At 43.1% G+C, this 17,292-nt stretch overlaps 1 protein-coding gene across 5 annotated transcripts in view; it reads right to left on the bottom strand.

Annotated features, from left to right (window-relative positions):
• Positions 1–17,292, bottom strand: part of BLM (BLM RecQ like helicase) — a 128,332-nt gene that overhangs the window by 81,304 nt on the left and 29,736 nt on the right. For 2 of the 5 annotated variants that reach the window (XM_032345488.1, XM_032345489.1), the window contains exons 1-2: positions 16,462–16,587; positions 14,973–15,168 (exon numbers count right to left, since the gene is read on the bottom strand). In XM_032345488.1, the coding sequence (XP_032201379.1) occupies positions 14,973–15,028 (56 nt within the window). In that variant the 5' untranslated portion in view covers positions 15,029–15,168; positions 16,462–16,587. Of the gene's footprint in view, positions 1–9,206; positions 9,292–9,879; positions 10,013–14,972; positions 15,169–16,461; positions 16,588–17,292 lie in introns of those variants that run through there. The other 3 variants (XM_032345486.1, XM_032345485.1, XM_032345487.1) reach the window with 3 other exon arrangements.

The following is a 17,292-nucleotide window of genomic DNA, read 5'->3' as shown; positions in this document are numbered from 1 at the left end:
TTGATTTGTAATTCCCTGATGTCGAGTGATGTGGAGCACTTTTTCATGTGCCTGTTGGCCATATGGATGCCTTCTTTGCAGAAATGTCTGTTCATGTCCTCTGCCCATTTCTTGATTGGATTCTTCATTCTTTGGGTGTTGAGTTTGCTAAGCTCTTTATAGAATTTGGATACTAGCCCTTTATCTGATATGTTGTTTGCAAATATCTTCTCCCATTCTGTCAGTTGTCTTTTGGTTTTGTTAACTGTTTCCTTTGCTGTTCCTTTGCCCACTTTTAATTAGGTCTGTATTTGTTTGTTTTAAGAAACTATAAGAGTTCTTCATTCTGGACTAGGGGAAGGGGAGCAGGAAGGAGGCAATACAAATGGGCATGAGGAAAATTTAGGAAAGATGAACAGGTTAATGAACCTGAATATAGTGATGATATCTCCTAACAAAACTAATTCAATTGTACACTTCACAGGGACACCTGCATGGCTCAGCTGGTTGAGCAACTGAATCCCGACTTTGGCTCAGGTCATGACCGCTGGGTCCATGATTAGCACAGAGTCAGCCTGGGATTCTCTCCCTCTCCCTCCACCCCACCCCTGCAAAAAACCATACATTCTACACAAACACAGTTTACTGTAGATCAATAAAGCTGCTTTTAAAAACATAAAACCCAAAGACATCTAGAAGACTGAAAAGTTTGGGGGAAATTTTATTTCACTTTAGCCCTTCAACAACTAAAGACAGATGACTAAACCAATAATTGTAAGAATAAAAAGTTAACTAATAAAGAATTTGGAAGTTTTCCTTCATTTCCTATGCTCTGAAACAATGTACTTAGCACTGGGATTACATGGACTCAAAAATTTTTCAATAAAGTTTCTCTGTGAAACCATTTAGATCTAGTGGGTTTTTCTGGTGTGTGTTCAATGGGACAGTTCTTTCATAACCTTATTCTATGAAAATTGAGTGATTTAACTTCCAATCTTTGCTGGCGTCAATTTTGGTAAATTGTATTTTCCTAAATAATTTTCCATTTCATTTGAATTTTCAAAATCACTTAACACAGAAGTATGCAAATTAATATTATTAACATTTTTCTCCACTTGTTATTTTGTATTTGTGATTTCTCCTAATGTTCTTAACTTAGCAATTAGTTTACCTGGTTTGTTAAATGGTTTGAGATCTAAGATTGTGATTTCTCAATCAGATGTTTCTCTGTTCTCCATCTCATTAACCTCTGCTTTTATCTTTATTGTTTTTTATTCTCTTGTGCTTTCTTTTGTTTTACTTTGTTCTTTTTCTAACTTTCTAAGTTTAGAATTTATTTCATTTATTTCCCTTCCTGAATTGTAAGACAATAAATCCCCCCAACCACTACTTTATATGTGTCTTACAGAATCTAATGTTGTGTTTTCATTTAATTAATTTTCAGGAATCCTTTATATCAATTTGCAGTTCCCCTGCATCCAAGAGTTCTTTTAATTGAGGGTTTCATTTTCCATATAGACCAGTCTTTTGTTTTTTTAAAATTTCATTTTAAATTTCTAGTTTTGTTGTATAGTGATAAGGACTGTTTCTAATATTTCTACTTTAGAGAAATTACCAATCTTTTCCTTGCAACCTATCATATGAACTATTTTTATGAATGCAAATGTATACTTAAGAAGATAGATCATGGGGGACTTGGGTGCCTCAGTTGGTTAAGCATCCAACTCTTGCTTTTGGCTCAGGTCATGATCTCAGGGTCCTGAAATCGAGCCCGGCCTTGGGCCCTGCATTCAGTTTGGAGTCTGCCTGTCTCTCTCTCCATGCTCCTCCCCTTGCCTGCCCATTCCTCTCTTCGAATAAATAAAGAAATAATCTTTAAAAAGGGGGGGGGGCGCCTGGGTGGCTCAGTGGGTTAAGCTCCTGCCTTTGGCTCAGGTCATGATCTCAGGGTCCTGGGATCAAGCCCTGCATCTGGCTCTCTGCTCAGCAGGGAGCCTGCTTCCCCCTCTCTCTCTGCCTGCCTCTCTGCCTACTGTGATCTCTCTCTGTCAAATAAGTAAATAAAATCTTAAAAAAAAAAAAAAAAGAGCATTACGGTACTAATCCTTCAAAGTATTTTTCAAAGTAAAAGAAAAAAAAATACAGGAAATCTCCATGTTTAGAAATAAATATAAATAAACTGTGCATCAAATAAGATATCACAATGAGAACTGGATATATTTGCAACTGAAAAATAACAAAAGTCCATATATAAAAATATGATATGCAACTAAAGAGGTAGTGACCAGGAAATGTAGAGTCATACTGTCAGAAAAGAAGGCAGAAAGTTAGTGAGCAGAAAGCATCTATCCAATTTAGTTACAAAATGTAAAACAAACTAAGCCTAATGAGAATAGAAAGGAGAAAATTATAAACAACTAAAAACAATAAACAAATGCTAGAGAGGCTCAATAAGCAAAAAGTTTGTTTTGTGAAAAGATTTACCAAAAACAAGAGAAAAGACACAAATCAGTAACAGGACTGAAAGAAGAGACTTACATTTACATTGAAATAACATAATAGATCCTGAACATTGTGCCAATAAACTTTAAAATCTTAATCTTAATCTTTAACTTCTTTAAAAATTAACTTATCAATAGTTACTCAAAAAGAAACAGAAGGGGCGCTGGGTGGCTCTGTTGGTGAAGTGTCTGCCTTTGGCTCAGGTCATGATCCTGGAGGCCCAGGATCAAGCTCACATTGGCTTCCCTACTCAGCAGGGAGTCTACTTCTCCCTCTCACTCTCCATCTGTGTACACGTTCTCTCTCTCAAATAAATAAAACCTTAAAAAACAACAACAACAACCAGAAAACCTGATAGCCTTATAGCCACTTCAAGCAAATATCTGTGCTTAAGACTTGCTCTGCCAGACACACAAAGACGTAATAAAAAACTTGTTTAAAACCATCGCAGTGATGCAGTGCCTGGGTAGCTTAGTAAATTTGAGTGTCTGACTCTTGATTTCAGCTCAGGTCATGATCTCAGGGTCATGAGATCGAGACCCACATTGCGCTCTGCATTGAGCATGGAGCCTGCTTGAGATTCTTTTTCCCTCTCCCTTTGCTCCCCGCCATGCTTGTAGGTGCTCTGTCTCAAAAAAAAAAAGGAAAAAAAAAAAAAAAAAGCAAGCAGTGATGATATAAGGACAGGCAGGAAGACCAGTGGAAGAGTAAAAGGACCCCAAAACAAACCCATACACAGACAAATTATAATAATTTATGACACTTATCACTGCAGCACATCAGAGAATCAATCTTTCTGATAGTTAATGCTGGGACACTGGATAGCTACATGGAAAAGAAATGAAGTTTAAACCCTACTTCATTCACTCCATACACACACATCCCTTTCTTTCTTTCTTTCTTTTTTAAAGATTTTATTTATTTATTTGACAGAGAGAGATCAAAAGTAGGCACAGAGGCAGGCAGAGAGAGAGAGAGGGAAGCAGGCTCCCTGCTGAGCAGAGAGCCCGATGCAGGACTTGATCCCAGGACCCTGAGATCATGACCTCAGCCGAAGGCAGCCGCCCAACCCACTGAGCCATCCAGGTGCCCCACAAATCACTTTCAAGTGAACTGCAGATCTAAATGCAAAGGGCAAAACAATAAAGTTTCTGGGGGTGCCTGAGTGGCTCAGTCAGTTAAATGTCTACCTTTGGCTCAAGTCATGATCCCAAAGGATCAAGCCCCACATAGGCTCTCCACTCACGGGGGAGTCTGCTTATCCCTCTCCTTCTGCCCCTCTCCAGCATATGCGTGCACCCTCACTTTCTCTCTCTCTCAAGCAAATAAAAATCTTAAAAAAAAAAATCAAGTTTCTGCAGGATAATATAAAATAACTTTATACCTTCCCAGAGATTTCTCAGATAAGATACAAAAAGCACTAACAAAAAGAAAAAAGACCTCAAAATTGAATTACACCTTTTTTAAAAAAATTAACATACAACGTATTATTTGCCCCAAGGGTACAGGTCTGTGAGAATTACATCTTAATTTAAGAATCTTTTTATGTGTCAAATAGCCTAAAAGAGCATCAAGACTTTTGAGACAAGTGAATGTAAAGAAAAGCAAGGTAATGATCACACGAAAGTCAAGATGAAGGTTGTCTTTGGGGTACAGGATGAGATGGGGCAGACACCCTCTGAGGGTGTTAGCTATGTGCTTTGCTAAGTACAGGGGTATTCGCTTTGACAAATATGAGCAGAAAGCTCATATTCTGAGCTTTGACAAATATGTCATTAAGCTATTTCAGGGGTTCCCAGACTACACCCTCACGTTCAGTGCTTCACTGAACAACTTCCAGGACTCAGCATATAATAAATACTACTCGCAGCTAAGATTTACTGTAGCAACAGAGAGCAGGGATCAGCAGGGATCAGCCAGATCAGCAAGGGGAAAAGGCCTACCAGGCAGAGCTTGTAGGATACTGCTCTCTACCTGCCATGAGAGCACACTCTCGCTCAGGGAAGATGCACCATTTCTGCCCCTGAAAACCTGCCAGAGATGCAAAATCGAGGGTTTTTACTGGGGGCCGGTCACAAAGGAACCCTCTGTCCACCGAAAATGTGGACTCTCAGAATGAAAGCAGATGTTAGTGTCCCAGGTAGGCAAAACAACCATATTGGCTTAGGAAACGTTTCAAAAGCCAAGTTCCCATTCACCAGCCAAGAACCAATCTTGCAAGGAGGTCCTTCTAAAGAGAAGTCTCGGGCCTACTATGCTAACTCATTCCTACACAGCTTATACAGATGTTTTTTGCACTTTTACCTATGGCATTTCACAAAAAAAGATGCTTAACAATGGTAGACTACCATATTTAAAATCTGTGTTCAAAAGCCACAGAGATGACATTTGCATTATATATACCTGACAAATTAGTAGGGTTTGGGATGTTTAAACAATTCCTACAAAGTAATGAGATAAAGCAAGACGGCTGCTAAGAAAGACAAAAAACTCGAACAGACACTTTACAAATAAGGCAACATTCCATAAACAACATGGAGCTCACCTTTACTAATAATCCAGGGAATTGAAACCATAAGAAAACACTACTATACATATACCTACTAAATACGCAAAAATTACAAGACAATATCAAATATTAGCAAGAATGTGGGGCAAAGGAAAGTCTCACACACTGGTGGGAGTGAGTGCAACCACCTTTGAAAACAATTTGGCCTTATAAAGTATAAGGTACACACACTCTTCGGCCCAGTAGTTCTCTGATTTACAAATACAAACTTGTGAACATGTGCACCAGGGCATATGTATAAGAACATTCACAATGACATCAATAGCCAAAACCTGAAAACAATCCAAATGCCATCAAAAGCAAGATAGGTAAGAACAAACAAATAGGGGCGACTGGGTGGCTCAGTGGTTGTTAAGCCTCTGCCTTCGGCTCAGGTCATGATCTCGGAGTCCTGGGATCGAGCCCCAGCATAGGTCGCTCTGCTCAGCAGGGAGACTGTTTCCCTTTCTCTCTCTGCCTGCCTCTCTGCCTACTTGTGATCTCTGTCTGTCAAATAAATAAATAAAATCTTTAAACAAACAAACAAACAGAAAACCCACAACAAAACCCAAAACACCAGGACAGATACTGTGGCACAATCACATAATAACATAAATAAATACAGCAATAACATAGATGTTTATTAAAAATTATTTTAAAAATTTTTAAAAAGCCTGTATCCACAATATGGAAGAATCTCACAAACATAATGTCAAACCAAATAAGACAAAGGAGAGTATATACATGAACTACAGATCTCAAAACCGGTAAAACTGAACTACGTTACCCATGGATGCATACATAGGGTAAACTATGAAGACAAGATAATCATCACAAAATCAGAATAGTTCTCTCTAGTGCGGGGAGAAGGAGACTGCTTAAGAGGGAAGTCATACTCCAGGGGCACCAGGAATACTCTATTTCTTGATCTGTTTGATGGTTATGTGTAATTACTATTTTATAATCATTATTTATGTTTACATAATTTACTGTTAATTAAACTTTATAATTTTTAAACTTTGCAATTTTTAAATAATTAATCTTTAAATTGTATATATACATATACTATGTACTTCCTAAGATACTATGTAGCCTCTTTCTCAAAAAATTTCTTTGAGAGGGGCACTGGGTGGCTCAGTTGGTTAAGCATTTGACTCTTGGTTTCAGCTCAGGTTATGATTTCAGGGTCATGAGACTGAGCCCCAATCACGCTCTGTGCTCAACTTGGACCCTGCTTAGGATTCTCTCCCCCACCTCCTTCTGCCCTTCACCGCCACGCATGAGCTCTTTCTCTCTAAAATAAATAAAATCCTTTTAAAAAATTTCTGTGAGAAATGAAAGTTGGCAAAAACAAAGAATTAGTATTAAAAACATTCAAAGAGGGGCACCCGGGTGGCTCAATGGGTTAAGCCTCTGCCTTCAGCTCACGTCATGATCTCAGGGTCCTGGGATCAAGCCCGGCATCGGGCTATCTGCTCAGTGGGGAGTCTGCTTCCCCCTCTCTCTGCCTGCCTCTCTGCCTACTTGAGATCTGTCAAATAAATAAATTTTTTAAAAAATCTTAAAAAAAAAAAAAAACACCATACAAAGAACACCAAAGTTCCCATGAACAAATGATCAGAGAGTATAAACACACAGTTCACCAGACTACACAGACACTGAATAAACTTATGGGAAAACATTTTCTTTTCTAAGAATTAATAGCACGAAGTAACACTGCATACTGATTAAACCAAAGAGAGTGCAATACTGAGATAATTTATAAGATAAATCACAATCATGAAGACCTAGTGGCTACATGGGAGTACTTTGATATTGGAAAAACAAAAGAGTAAATTATGAGTACATTATGCTTACAGCTAAGAAATCTGTATAGCTAAAATTCGGAAAGGAACCATGACAAAGGAAAATAGCTGATGTGGTTGAAAGCCAGAATTATGGGTGTAATATTTTCCTTGATACTGCAAATGGGTTTCATTAAGATACAGAAATTTTTAAACAAAGTAAATCTAATAGTTCCTTGCAATTCTAGAGAACCAAGTCCATATGTCATAACCCCAAGACCTTCCACAAGCTGACTTCAGCATGTGTTTTTCACTCCATGCTAGGCACCATTCTGGGCACTGGAGTAGAGGCAGGCAAGACCTAATTACTCCCCTAGATGAGCTTCTAGACCGGCAGGAAATGGACATGTCAACAAGTAATTACAACTCAATGAAGTAAGTCCCACAAAACATCTCTTCTTTTAAAAGTCTGTGACTTACCCCAGAAACAGACCCATAAATACGGAGAACAAACTGATGGCTGCCAGAGAGGAGGGGTCTGGGGACAGGCAAAATGGGTGAAGGGGAATGGGAGGTACAGGTTTCTAGGCAGGGAATGAACAAGTCATGGGGATGAAAGGTACAGTGCAGGCATAGAGTCAATGGTATCGTAGTGGCTTTGGGCGGTGACAGGTGGTAGCTACACTTGCAGCAAGCACCGCATGCAGTCTAGAGCTGTCAAATCACTACGGTGCACACCTGAAACGAAGGTAACATTCTGTGCCATCTATACTTCAATTTAAAAAAGAAAATGGGCCAGTGTGGAGGTGGGGGCAGGTCTATAGCTTCCCAGGTGAAGGAAAAACTCAGGAAAATCAGAGAAGCTTTCAAAAGAATACTGAACTGGGTCTTGAAGGGCAGATGTACAGTTCCAGACAGGGTGGGGGGTGTGAAGCGTGTCCATGGCGTATTTGTGCCAAGGGAACAGCAGGTGCTTGGAGAAGGAGACTGCTTAAGACATGCTCCTGGCAATGGAGAACCCTAGGGCTTTTAGCATTCCGTTCCCCGGTACTTTGCAATTACTTTGTGCCTCTTTGTTCTATCCTTTCTTCCATTAAAAGAAGTACATAAAAGTATATACAGAGAATAGGTATTATATGTTGGAATAAGTGTGTATTTGGTTAAAACTAGTATGAAAAATATAATCGTTTAATATATATTTAACCTTACATATTTCAAGCATACAAAAAAATGATACCCATGTACTCACCAGCCAAATTCAAGAAGTCAAATTGTCCTACTCTCTTTCAAAGGCATAAAGTGTTTCAAATATATTTCAAATCCCTCCCACTCCTCTTATCTCCTTCCCTTCTCTCTCGTTCATAGATACTACTGACTATCCCCAACTGGATGCATATGATTTCTCTGCATATTGGACTTTCACTTCACAGCTAACCCCAGGGGCTTTGTGTAGTTTTTAAATTCTGGGTTTTCTTATCAGTAAAAAAAAGAAGAAAAAAAGAAATAGGACGATGGGCACCTGGGTGGCTCAGTGGGTTAAGCCTCTTCCTTGGGCTCACGTCATGATTTCAGGGTCCTGGGATCAAGCTCTGCATCAGGCTCTCTGCTCACAGGGAGCATGCTTCCCCCTCTTTTTCTGCCTGCCCTTCTGCCTACTTGCGATCTCTGTCAAAAAAGTAAAATCTTAAGGGAAAAAAAAAAGAAAGAAAGAAATAGAACGAATATGGTGGTTATCATGGTGATCCGCACTGAAAAGAACTCGAGACCCAGAAATTTTGTTCCCTCTCAGACTATAAGCTACCTTCCAACAGCAGCCTGGCTAACAAAACTTTGGTTCAATATAGTTCTATTTACATTCCTCCTATGCAATACTTCTGTCTCCCTTCCCAATTTATTTTTTTCTTTAAAGATTTTATTTATTTATTTGACAGAGAGCGAACACAAGTAGGCAGAGAGGCAGGCAGAGAGAGAGGGGGAAGCAGGCTCCCCGGCTGAGCAGAGAGCCCGATGCGGGGCTCGATCCCAGGACCCCGGGATCATGACCTGAGCCGAAGGCAGAGGCTTTAACCCACTGAGCCACCCAGGCGCCCCCCAATGTCTGACATCTACCCCAGTCTCTGCCCCTGAACCCTGACGGGACACAGAAGTGCTACTTGTCTGCACTGGTGGCACCAGGAGCTGGCATGTGCCTCCCCCATCTCAGCCCGTTATATGTCCAAAACGCTGAGTAACCTGAGGGCACGTGAGGGGTACGGGAGGAAGTCTGGTGTGGAAGACGCCTTGGAGTCAGGCAGCTCTTTTAACACAGGGATAACCTACTGGTGCTTCAGATTCTCCTCGTCAAAAGGAGGGCAGTTTTACCTACTTGGGGTAACGGAACTCTTACTACGTACCAAGTACTCCCTGAAGCATCCATTGGCTACATGAAGCCATTTCATCCTAACGAAACCTCCAGGATGTGGAAGAGATGATTTCCGCCTTAAGACAGAGGGACACCGAGTCAGAGTTTAAATGACGTGTGGGCCGTCACGGGGTTCGTACCGGGAGAGCCGGGATTGGATCCAGGCAATGCGACGCAGCCTGTGTCCTCAACCACTCCCCTTCGCGGAGGTGCTGTGGAGCCACACTTGTAAGATAATGGGTCCCGAGCACGTGACACGCAGCGCACCCAAAACCCCGGAGCCCAGCGCGTGCCCGTGGAAGGACACAGGAAGAGGACGAGCTTTGGTCTTGGGGGGCGGGTACGGAGTGCCAGGGGTCTGGGCTGGGACCCCGGTAGGCACCGGCGCACAGAACCAAACACCGTGGGTGCTGGGCCGGCTCTCCCACCGACGCCCGGGGCGGCCCCGGCCCCACCCCCGCGCCTCTGTGCGCGGGTCTGCGAACACGCGTGCTTTTCGGCTCTCCTCTCAGGCTACTGGCCGCGACCGAGCACGGCTCCGCGGGCCGCGCCGAACCAGAGCGGGCAACGGAGGAACCTGAGAGCCTTCCTCTTCGGCCCGGGGGCCGAGTCACGGGAGCTGGGCCAGGCCTGTCCGCCCGTAAGTCCGAGCGCGCCGCACTCACCTATCCAGCAGGCTCGCAGCGGGCGGTAACCCGGTCCAAACTCCCCGCGCAGCCTCCTCAGCCCCGGCGCGGAGCGCCAGCTCATTTCGCGCCGGAAGCCGGCCGATCCCGATTGGCTGTTTCCCGAGGGAACCGACCAATGCCGTCACCCCATGGCACCTGTCCCCGCCCCTGGGACGGGGGCGTCCCCAACGCCCAATCAGAGTGCGGAAGTCGAGGTCACGTGACCGCAGTTAACCCCCGGACTTCCGGTACTCTCGGGATCTTTGTGTGCCCTGTGTTTCTTGTCGGTGGAGGCTTTCAATAAGACTGGCCCCTTCAACCGAGCGCTGGGGCGGGAGTGAAAACCCCCGGAGTTTGAGAGGAGCCCGAGACTTGGCAGTTTCCACAGACCAGGCCCAGGCTCTTACCCAATGTTTCTGTGAGGCTTCGACGGATTCTCCCCTCCACCTCCTTGAAACGCTGGCCTCTGCCCCACCCGAGCTTGCGCGAGCTACTGTACGTGTCATCGACCGGGAAAGGGGTCGCAAACTCAGCTGCTTCGGGGGACGTGTGCGCTCCCCGAGTGCGAAGCCACGCTGCTGTTTCCGCCGAGTGTTGCCACGCCAGACTGGGGCCCTGTGATGCCAGATGTTTTTTCCTACCCCGCTTTCCCCTTCCCTCTTTTCCTCCCTCCTTCCCTTTCTTTCTTCTAAGAAAAATTGAAAATTTATGTGAAATCTGCCGATTTTAAAATGCTACAAAAATAACACGCTGCAGTCCAACAAAACACATGGGGAAAAGCAAAAGCAGGTTTTTAATAGTGAGAAGGCCAAATAGCAGGATAGAGACAAAGTACAAGGTATGAAAAATCTAGAGAGCTCCGAATACTCAGACTCAAGGGTACTACCCAGAAAGGAAAGTAGGATCGTCTCAGAACTCAACGAAGGGTGACACTCAGCTGAAATCTCCTGGGCCACACACTGCATTAATTTTCCTTTAGCTTTTTTCTTGTCTTTCACATCTCTGCCTTCCCTATTGCCAGGCATTGTGCTGAGCTTGAGAACTTTCTCAGGGAGCGCACAGGATGTTAGACTTGCAGGTCGGTGGCAAAAGTGATAGGAACGCTGATCGATGTTTTGGGAGCACCCAGGAGGGACACGTACACAGATTGGCAGCGTTAGGTAAGACTGCGAGATGAGTGAGAGGTATGATTTGGTGGGAAAGGCCAGGGAACAGGAAAAACCACCGTAAGGGACCTTTGAGGAAATGTCAGGAAAATGAGCAACAGAGAGAGATGACAGGAGACAAAATAGGGACCAGATCTGTTTGGACTTCATCCTAAAGATAAATAGCAATTGTTGGAGGGATCTGGGGACAAGTAGGATAGGAGAAGGCTTGTTCACTAATTTTGTACATATGTGTGTATCCACCACCCAAATCGGGGTATATACCATTTCCAGCACCCAGTAGGATTCCCATGGGGAGCTTCCCATCTCTCTTGCGCCCCAGCCATAAGCAGGTATCACAGTGTATACTCCTCCACATCTGCCCTTTGTGGCTCAATGTAATGTCTGTGAGCTTCATGTATATTGAGTGTACCAGCAACTCATTCTTTTTATTACTATGTAATGTATAGAAAATTCATGAAAACTTTGAAATGGTCCCCCAAATATTCTTGTCCAATGAAAAATAAGGTGTTGCCTAGCACACACTCAGGGATATCGGATTCTATGTGGGCTCTACACCTTTCATTGTCTTCGATATAAAGAACAACTCTAAGGTTTTTTCAAGAAATGGTTCTTGTCTAGAAAAATGCAAATTGTGTCCAGTGGAATGCATTTAATTACTGTCGATTTCTTCAGTCTTGCCAGTTTTTCATCTATTTGTAAATATTTCATTATTTCTTATTTAATTATAGTTTATATGTGTGGTCCTTTGAATTTCCCTTTGAATCAGTTGTACTATCTTTCTGGATCTCATTAAAGAGTTAAATCAAACCTTTGACATGTGTTTATTTTATATCTAAGAGAATCATGATTTGGGGTGCCTGGCTGGCTCAGTGGGTTAAGAGAATTATGACTTGACTTTATAAAAATTATTCTTGGGGCACCTGGGTGGCTCAGTGGGTTAAGCCTCTGCCTTTGGCTCAGATCATGATCCCAGGGTCCTGGGATTGAGCCCCACATCGGGCTCCCTGCTCAGCAGGGAGCCTGCTTCTACCTCTCTCTCTGTCTGCCTCTCTGTCTACTTGGGATCTCTCTGTCAAATAAATAAATAAAATCTTTAAAAAAGTTATTCTTTAACACGAGTACTCTATTGTATGAGCATGCCACAATTTATTTATCCATTCATCTACAGAGGGACATTAGCGTTTTTTCCCCCAGTAGCTGTTATAAATAAAGCTGCTATGGACATTTTTGTGTAAGTCTTTGTGATTGTATGCATTACTTTTTCTTGGGTAAATAGTATCTAGGAATGGGATTTCTGGGCTATCGGGTAGAAACAGTCATGTTTCCAAAGTGGTTGGTATCATTTTATACTACCACTAACACCGTGTGACTGTCCCATTGTCTGCATCCTTGCCAACACTGAAATGACAATCCTTTTCATTTTAGCTATTCTGCAGGGTGTGTAATGGTATCTCATTGTTGCTCGTTGTTTTTGGTTTTTTTTTTTAAGGTTTTATTTATTTATTTTACAGAGAGAGAGAGAGAGAATCACAAGTAGGCAGAGAGGCAGGCAGAGAGAGAGGGGGAAGCAGGCTCCCCGCTGGGCAGAGAGCCTGATGCGGGGCTCGATCCCAGGACTCTGAGATCACGATGTGAGCTGAAGGCAGAGGCCCAACCCTCTGAGCCACCCAGGCACCCCTGTTTTTGGTTTTCTAAAAAGATTTTATTTATTTGGCAGAGAGAGAGAGAGAGAGAGAAAATGAGCAAGGGGGAAGAGCAGGAGGAGAGGAAGAATCAAGCCTCCTGCCCAGCAGGGAGCATGATATGGGACTCTTCTCAGGATCCTGACCTGAGCTTCAGTCACTTACTACCCAGGCGCCTCGCTGTTGTTTAGTTACCCATAGAAGGTTTTTCAGGAGGGAAGTAAGTTAAACGGCTTTCAGAAAGCTCTTTCTGGTCGTTATGTGGAGATCCACATTTGTATGCCAGCGCTCACAGCAGTGTCATTGATGATCGCCAAAAGGCGGAAACAAACCAGGTGTCCCCTGGGAGATGAATGGATGAAGAAATATATACATGCAATGAGCATGCATCAGTCTCAAAAAGGAATGAAATTCTTGACACACGTAACAATATGCACCCTGAAGACAGTACGTTAAATACAACCAGCCAGGTACAAAACAACCGCTATTGTATGATCCCACTCATATCAAGTACCCAGAACTCAGAGACAGAAAGTGAGATGGTGGATACCAGGCAGAATTTATGTTTGGGATGATGAAAAACTTCTGGGGATAAAAAAGTTCTGGAGATGGATGTTGGGGAAAAAAAAGTTCTGGAGATGGATGTTGGGGATAACATCCTCAATATAACACTGGATAACACTTTGAATGGAATGAATGTTAATGAACTGTACACTTAAAATAGTGATGGTAAATTTTATGTCATATACGCTTTTACCCGTGTGCGCATGCATGTGCACGTGTGCACACAAACACACACAGGGACAGAGATACACACACTAGCCTGGTATTCTGCGTCTGAGTACTGAGCAGTGGCTCCTGTCTCAATTGTACCTGCAAAATTCTAATTCATGCAAGTGCCTGAAAGAGGACACAGAAAGATTTTATGAGTTAATGTTTCCTGAAAGGGGGAAGCACACCTCACAGGGCCACATGGGGAAGCAACAGGTTTGGTCAGGATGCAGAGAGGAACAAGGGAAAGCCTAAGCCAGAGACTTATTGGGGTGTGTGCAGGCAGGGCAGGGAAAATAGCTTAGGACTGGCTAGTGTGAATAGTGCTGGTGGGCTGTGGGGCATGGGGGATGTTCCCAGATCTAGTGCCTGTCCCTGAATGGATTTTGGCTGGGGGAAACACTGGGATGGTGTGTGAGAGTCAGAGGAGGAGGGGGCTCTGGTTACGGACTGGAGATTGGAGGCAGGATTTGTAATAGGACTTTACTGTGCTGGAAAAAGCAAGATCACAGACTTTAGCTATTCATGGGTGAAGATATGTCAAAAGGACAAATACTGGATCAAAAAAAAAAAAAAAAAAAAAAAGCACAGAACAGTTGGCCCGGTGGCTATCTAGAATCATTTCAGTGGAACTTTCGGGTGACGAGAGCGGAAACTTTCAGGAAGTAGGGCCCAAGTTCCTCATACAACACAGGAAACATTTTACTCTGAGCCTGAAATGGAGACATATAAGAAGTCCTTCTCCGCCAGCCCGTAACCAGGTTTTCCATTTATACAGCATTAGCCAAAACAAAAACAAATGGGAAATTTTTGGTGTCTCTAACAATATTTTGGTCAGGTTTGTAAAATGTATTAAAAACACAAGTTTAGGGGCACCTGGGTGGCTCAGTGGGTTAAAGCCTCTGCCTTCGACTCAGGTCATGATCCCAAGGTCCTGGGATCAAGCCCCGCATCGGGCTCTCTGCTCAGTGGGGAGCCTGCTTCCTCCTCTCTCTCTGCCTGCCTCTCTCTGCCTACTTGTGATCTCTATCTATCAAATAAATAAATAAAATATTTTAAAAAACACAAGTTTGACAATAATGTCTTGGTGTAATTCTCTCAGGTCAAGTGTATTTCTCAGTTATGTTGCTGGAGGGTATGAGCTGATATCTAGAAAAGCACAATGGATCTGGAAAGTCATAGACTCAAGGTCTGTGAGAGTCTCTATTTCCAGGAAAGCCCAATGTGTAACCAGTTACTTTTTTGTTTTAATTGTGTGTCACATGAGGCTAAGAGAGAGAGTTTCTTGTATCACAAGCTCTTGGGCAACTTACAGCCATTTCAAGTAGTCTAGAAATTCCAGGAGACATAAGAAGTTGCTAAAAATTCTACGACAGTGAAGGAGCTTCTGAGGGCACTGATGGGAGGGGGTGTAAATGAGGAATATGTCGCCACCAGCCCCCAAAGGACTAAAAGATACAGGACTTACATGTCTGCAAGGAGTGTGTCAAATGAGTTTCGTTGGAGAAGCATGTCATCGGTCATGGCATGCCTGTGCTCCTGGGGGACGTGGGAAGATCTTGTCTGTGCTGGCTGTATGCGGTAGTGAAGCTGTTGAGGTTCCCCAACCCCGGAAGAGGTGGGTTATGCTCCTTCAGGGGTGAAGGTGAAATGCAGCTGAGAAGCTGTTGGAATAGGCACACGATATAATGTATTAGCCACATTTATAAGAGCAAAATATAAACCTATTGTCGATTGGATAGATTCAGTAGTCTTAATAGTATTAGGTATTGAATATAAAGACCCAATGGATGGGATGAGAGCACTCATGTCATAGTAATCCACCATGAGTCACCTGCTGTGGACTGATTATGAATGTCCTTCTAAGATTGATAAGTGGAAGCCCCAACCCCCACCCTCATGGGATTTGGAGATAAGGCCTTTACAAAGATAACTAAGATTCAATGATGTCATAAGGGCATGCCCTGAATCCAATAAGACTGGTGGCATTACAAAAAGAAGAGGAGAGAGAGAGGGGAGAGAGATTTCTCGTTCTCTGCACCACTAGAGGGAAGGCCACGTGAGGACACAGCAAGAAGGCCCACAAGCCAGGCAGGAAGAGAGGTTGGACCAGAAACTGAATCAACCGACACCTTGACCTTGGACTTCCCAGCTTCCACAACTGTGAGAAAATCAATTCCTGCTGATTAAGTCACCCAGTCTGTGGTATTTGGTTATGACAACCCCAGCAAACGAATCCAGCACCCTTTACTTTGTCCAAGTTTAAGAACAGGCGAAATTAGGCTGTCAAACGGAAAAGCATCAGGGATAATCACCCTTTTGTTAATTAGGTTTTATATAATAAGTTTTAATCCTCGAAGGCCCTGTTTTAACTTACATTGGGCTATAATAGCTATTTTAACTAAGGGGTCCGTGGAGTCCCATTGTACCAAGCCAATTTGAAAGTGCCAAAGATTTAGTTTTAATTTATTACTCGTTGTGTTAGAGTGTGTGCCAATGTGGGATATTTTTAGGACAATGGGTATTATGACTATGGGAAATTTAGGCAAAGCTATAGTTAAAGTGAGACATTCCTACTTCTTTTCTCTATCTTATATTTAGTTACTTTCTTAAGATTATAGCAGACACGATGTTTAAATATAGTGGAATCTCTGGATATAACTGTAATTTGAGCCCCAGTATTAAGACCATGAAGTTACGTCAATTGGTGCATTTTAGCAAATGCTAAAGTTAATTTAGAACTTGGGTTGCAGACACACAAAAGACAATCAGCACCATTTTTATCTTTGTTACATAAATTCTTCTGGTATATACATTGTCTGTACACAAATTTTGGATTTCCAATTGGGTCAAATTAAGAAAATTTCTTTTTAGTTAGATGTCGTATGTACATATGTAATTTATCTATTACACATTTGTGTTAAAATATTAGGCAGACACATAATTTATTTAGTTACCTTTTATTTTCTCCCCCTGTATCTGGGCTTTGGTTTTGTTTTGTTCTTTTTTTCTCTGCCTACTGGTTTTCTCCTGTTTCAGCCTTCTAGCTGCCTGAAGCCGTGGTTGTTAGTTTCTGTCTCCGGCTGATGAGAGGGAAGAAGGAGGGGGAAGAGACCCCTGGTTCTAGGCAGCAACTTCTCCCTGCCCACAGCCTACTCTGTCCCCTTCTTGCCAATCCCCCAATACACGCCTGTTTTTCTAATTTTTTAGAACAGTCAGACAGCTGTATCTCTAGGTGGGTAATGTTGCCCCCCCCTTTTTCTGTCTCCTGTCTGTCCCTGACCATTCTGACCAACCCCCCTTTTTTGCTTTTGAGTGTTTAATGATAAAGTCCTAGTCTGAATACTTCCATCAGGATCTGGGGGGCACAGGAGCTGCCCCTAGATGTCTGGTTCCTAGCCCTGGGTTGATTTAGAGCAGGGGAAATCCCAGCAAGCGTTGTGGGGATTATATAAAGGAAGTGGCTGTGGGTAGAGACTTGGGATGGGTTGGAGGGTTTGTAAAAGGTCTTTCCAAGCTTGCAAAAGTGGATTGCAGGTGAGATGTAAACAACTTTGGCTGTTCCCTGGGCCCCGTGGTTAACAGACATCAGAGACCAATACAGAGTCCAGCAAAACAGTTTGAACAGCCCTCTGCGCCCTGAGGCTTTTTCCAAGAGGTCAGTGCTAGTGGCTGTGTCCCCTCAGCCACAACTGAGATAGTAACACCTGTGTTAGGCATAACAACACAGCTTCCAGGCATGAAGGAGCCAAACCACCCCCTCCACCCCCCACCAAACAACTCCAAAG

Source organism: Mustela erminea, chromosome 5, assembly GCF_009829155.1.
Source record: "Mustela erminea isolate mMusErm1 chromosome 5, mMusErm1.Pri, whole genome shotgun sequence".
In the NCBI taxonomy this organism is placed as follows: Eukaryota; Metazoa; Chordata; class Mammalia; order Carnivora; family Mustelidae; genus Mustela; species Mustela erminea.
The sequence above is the reverse complement of the archived record's forward strand: the minus strand, read 5'-3'. Positions and strand labels throughout refer to the sequence as shown.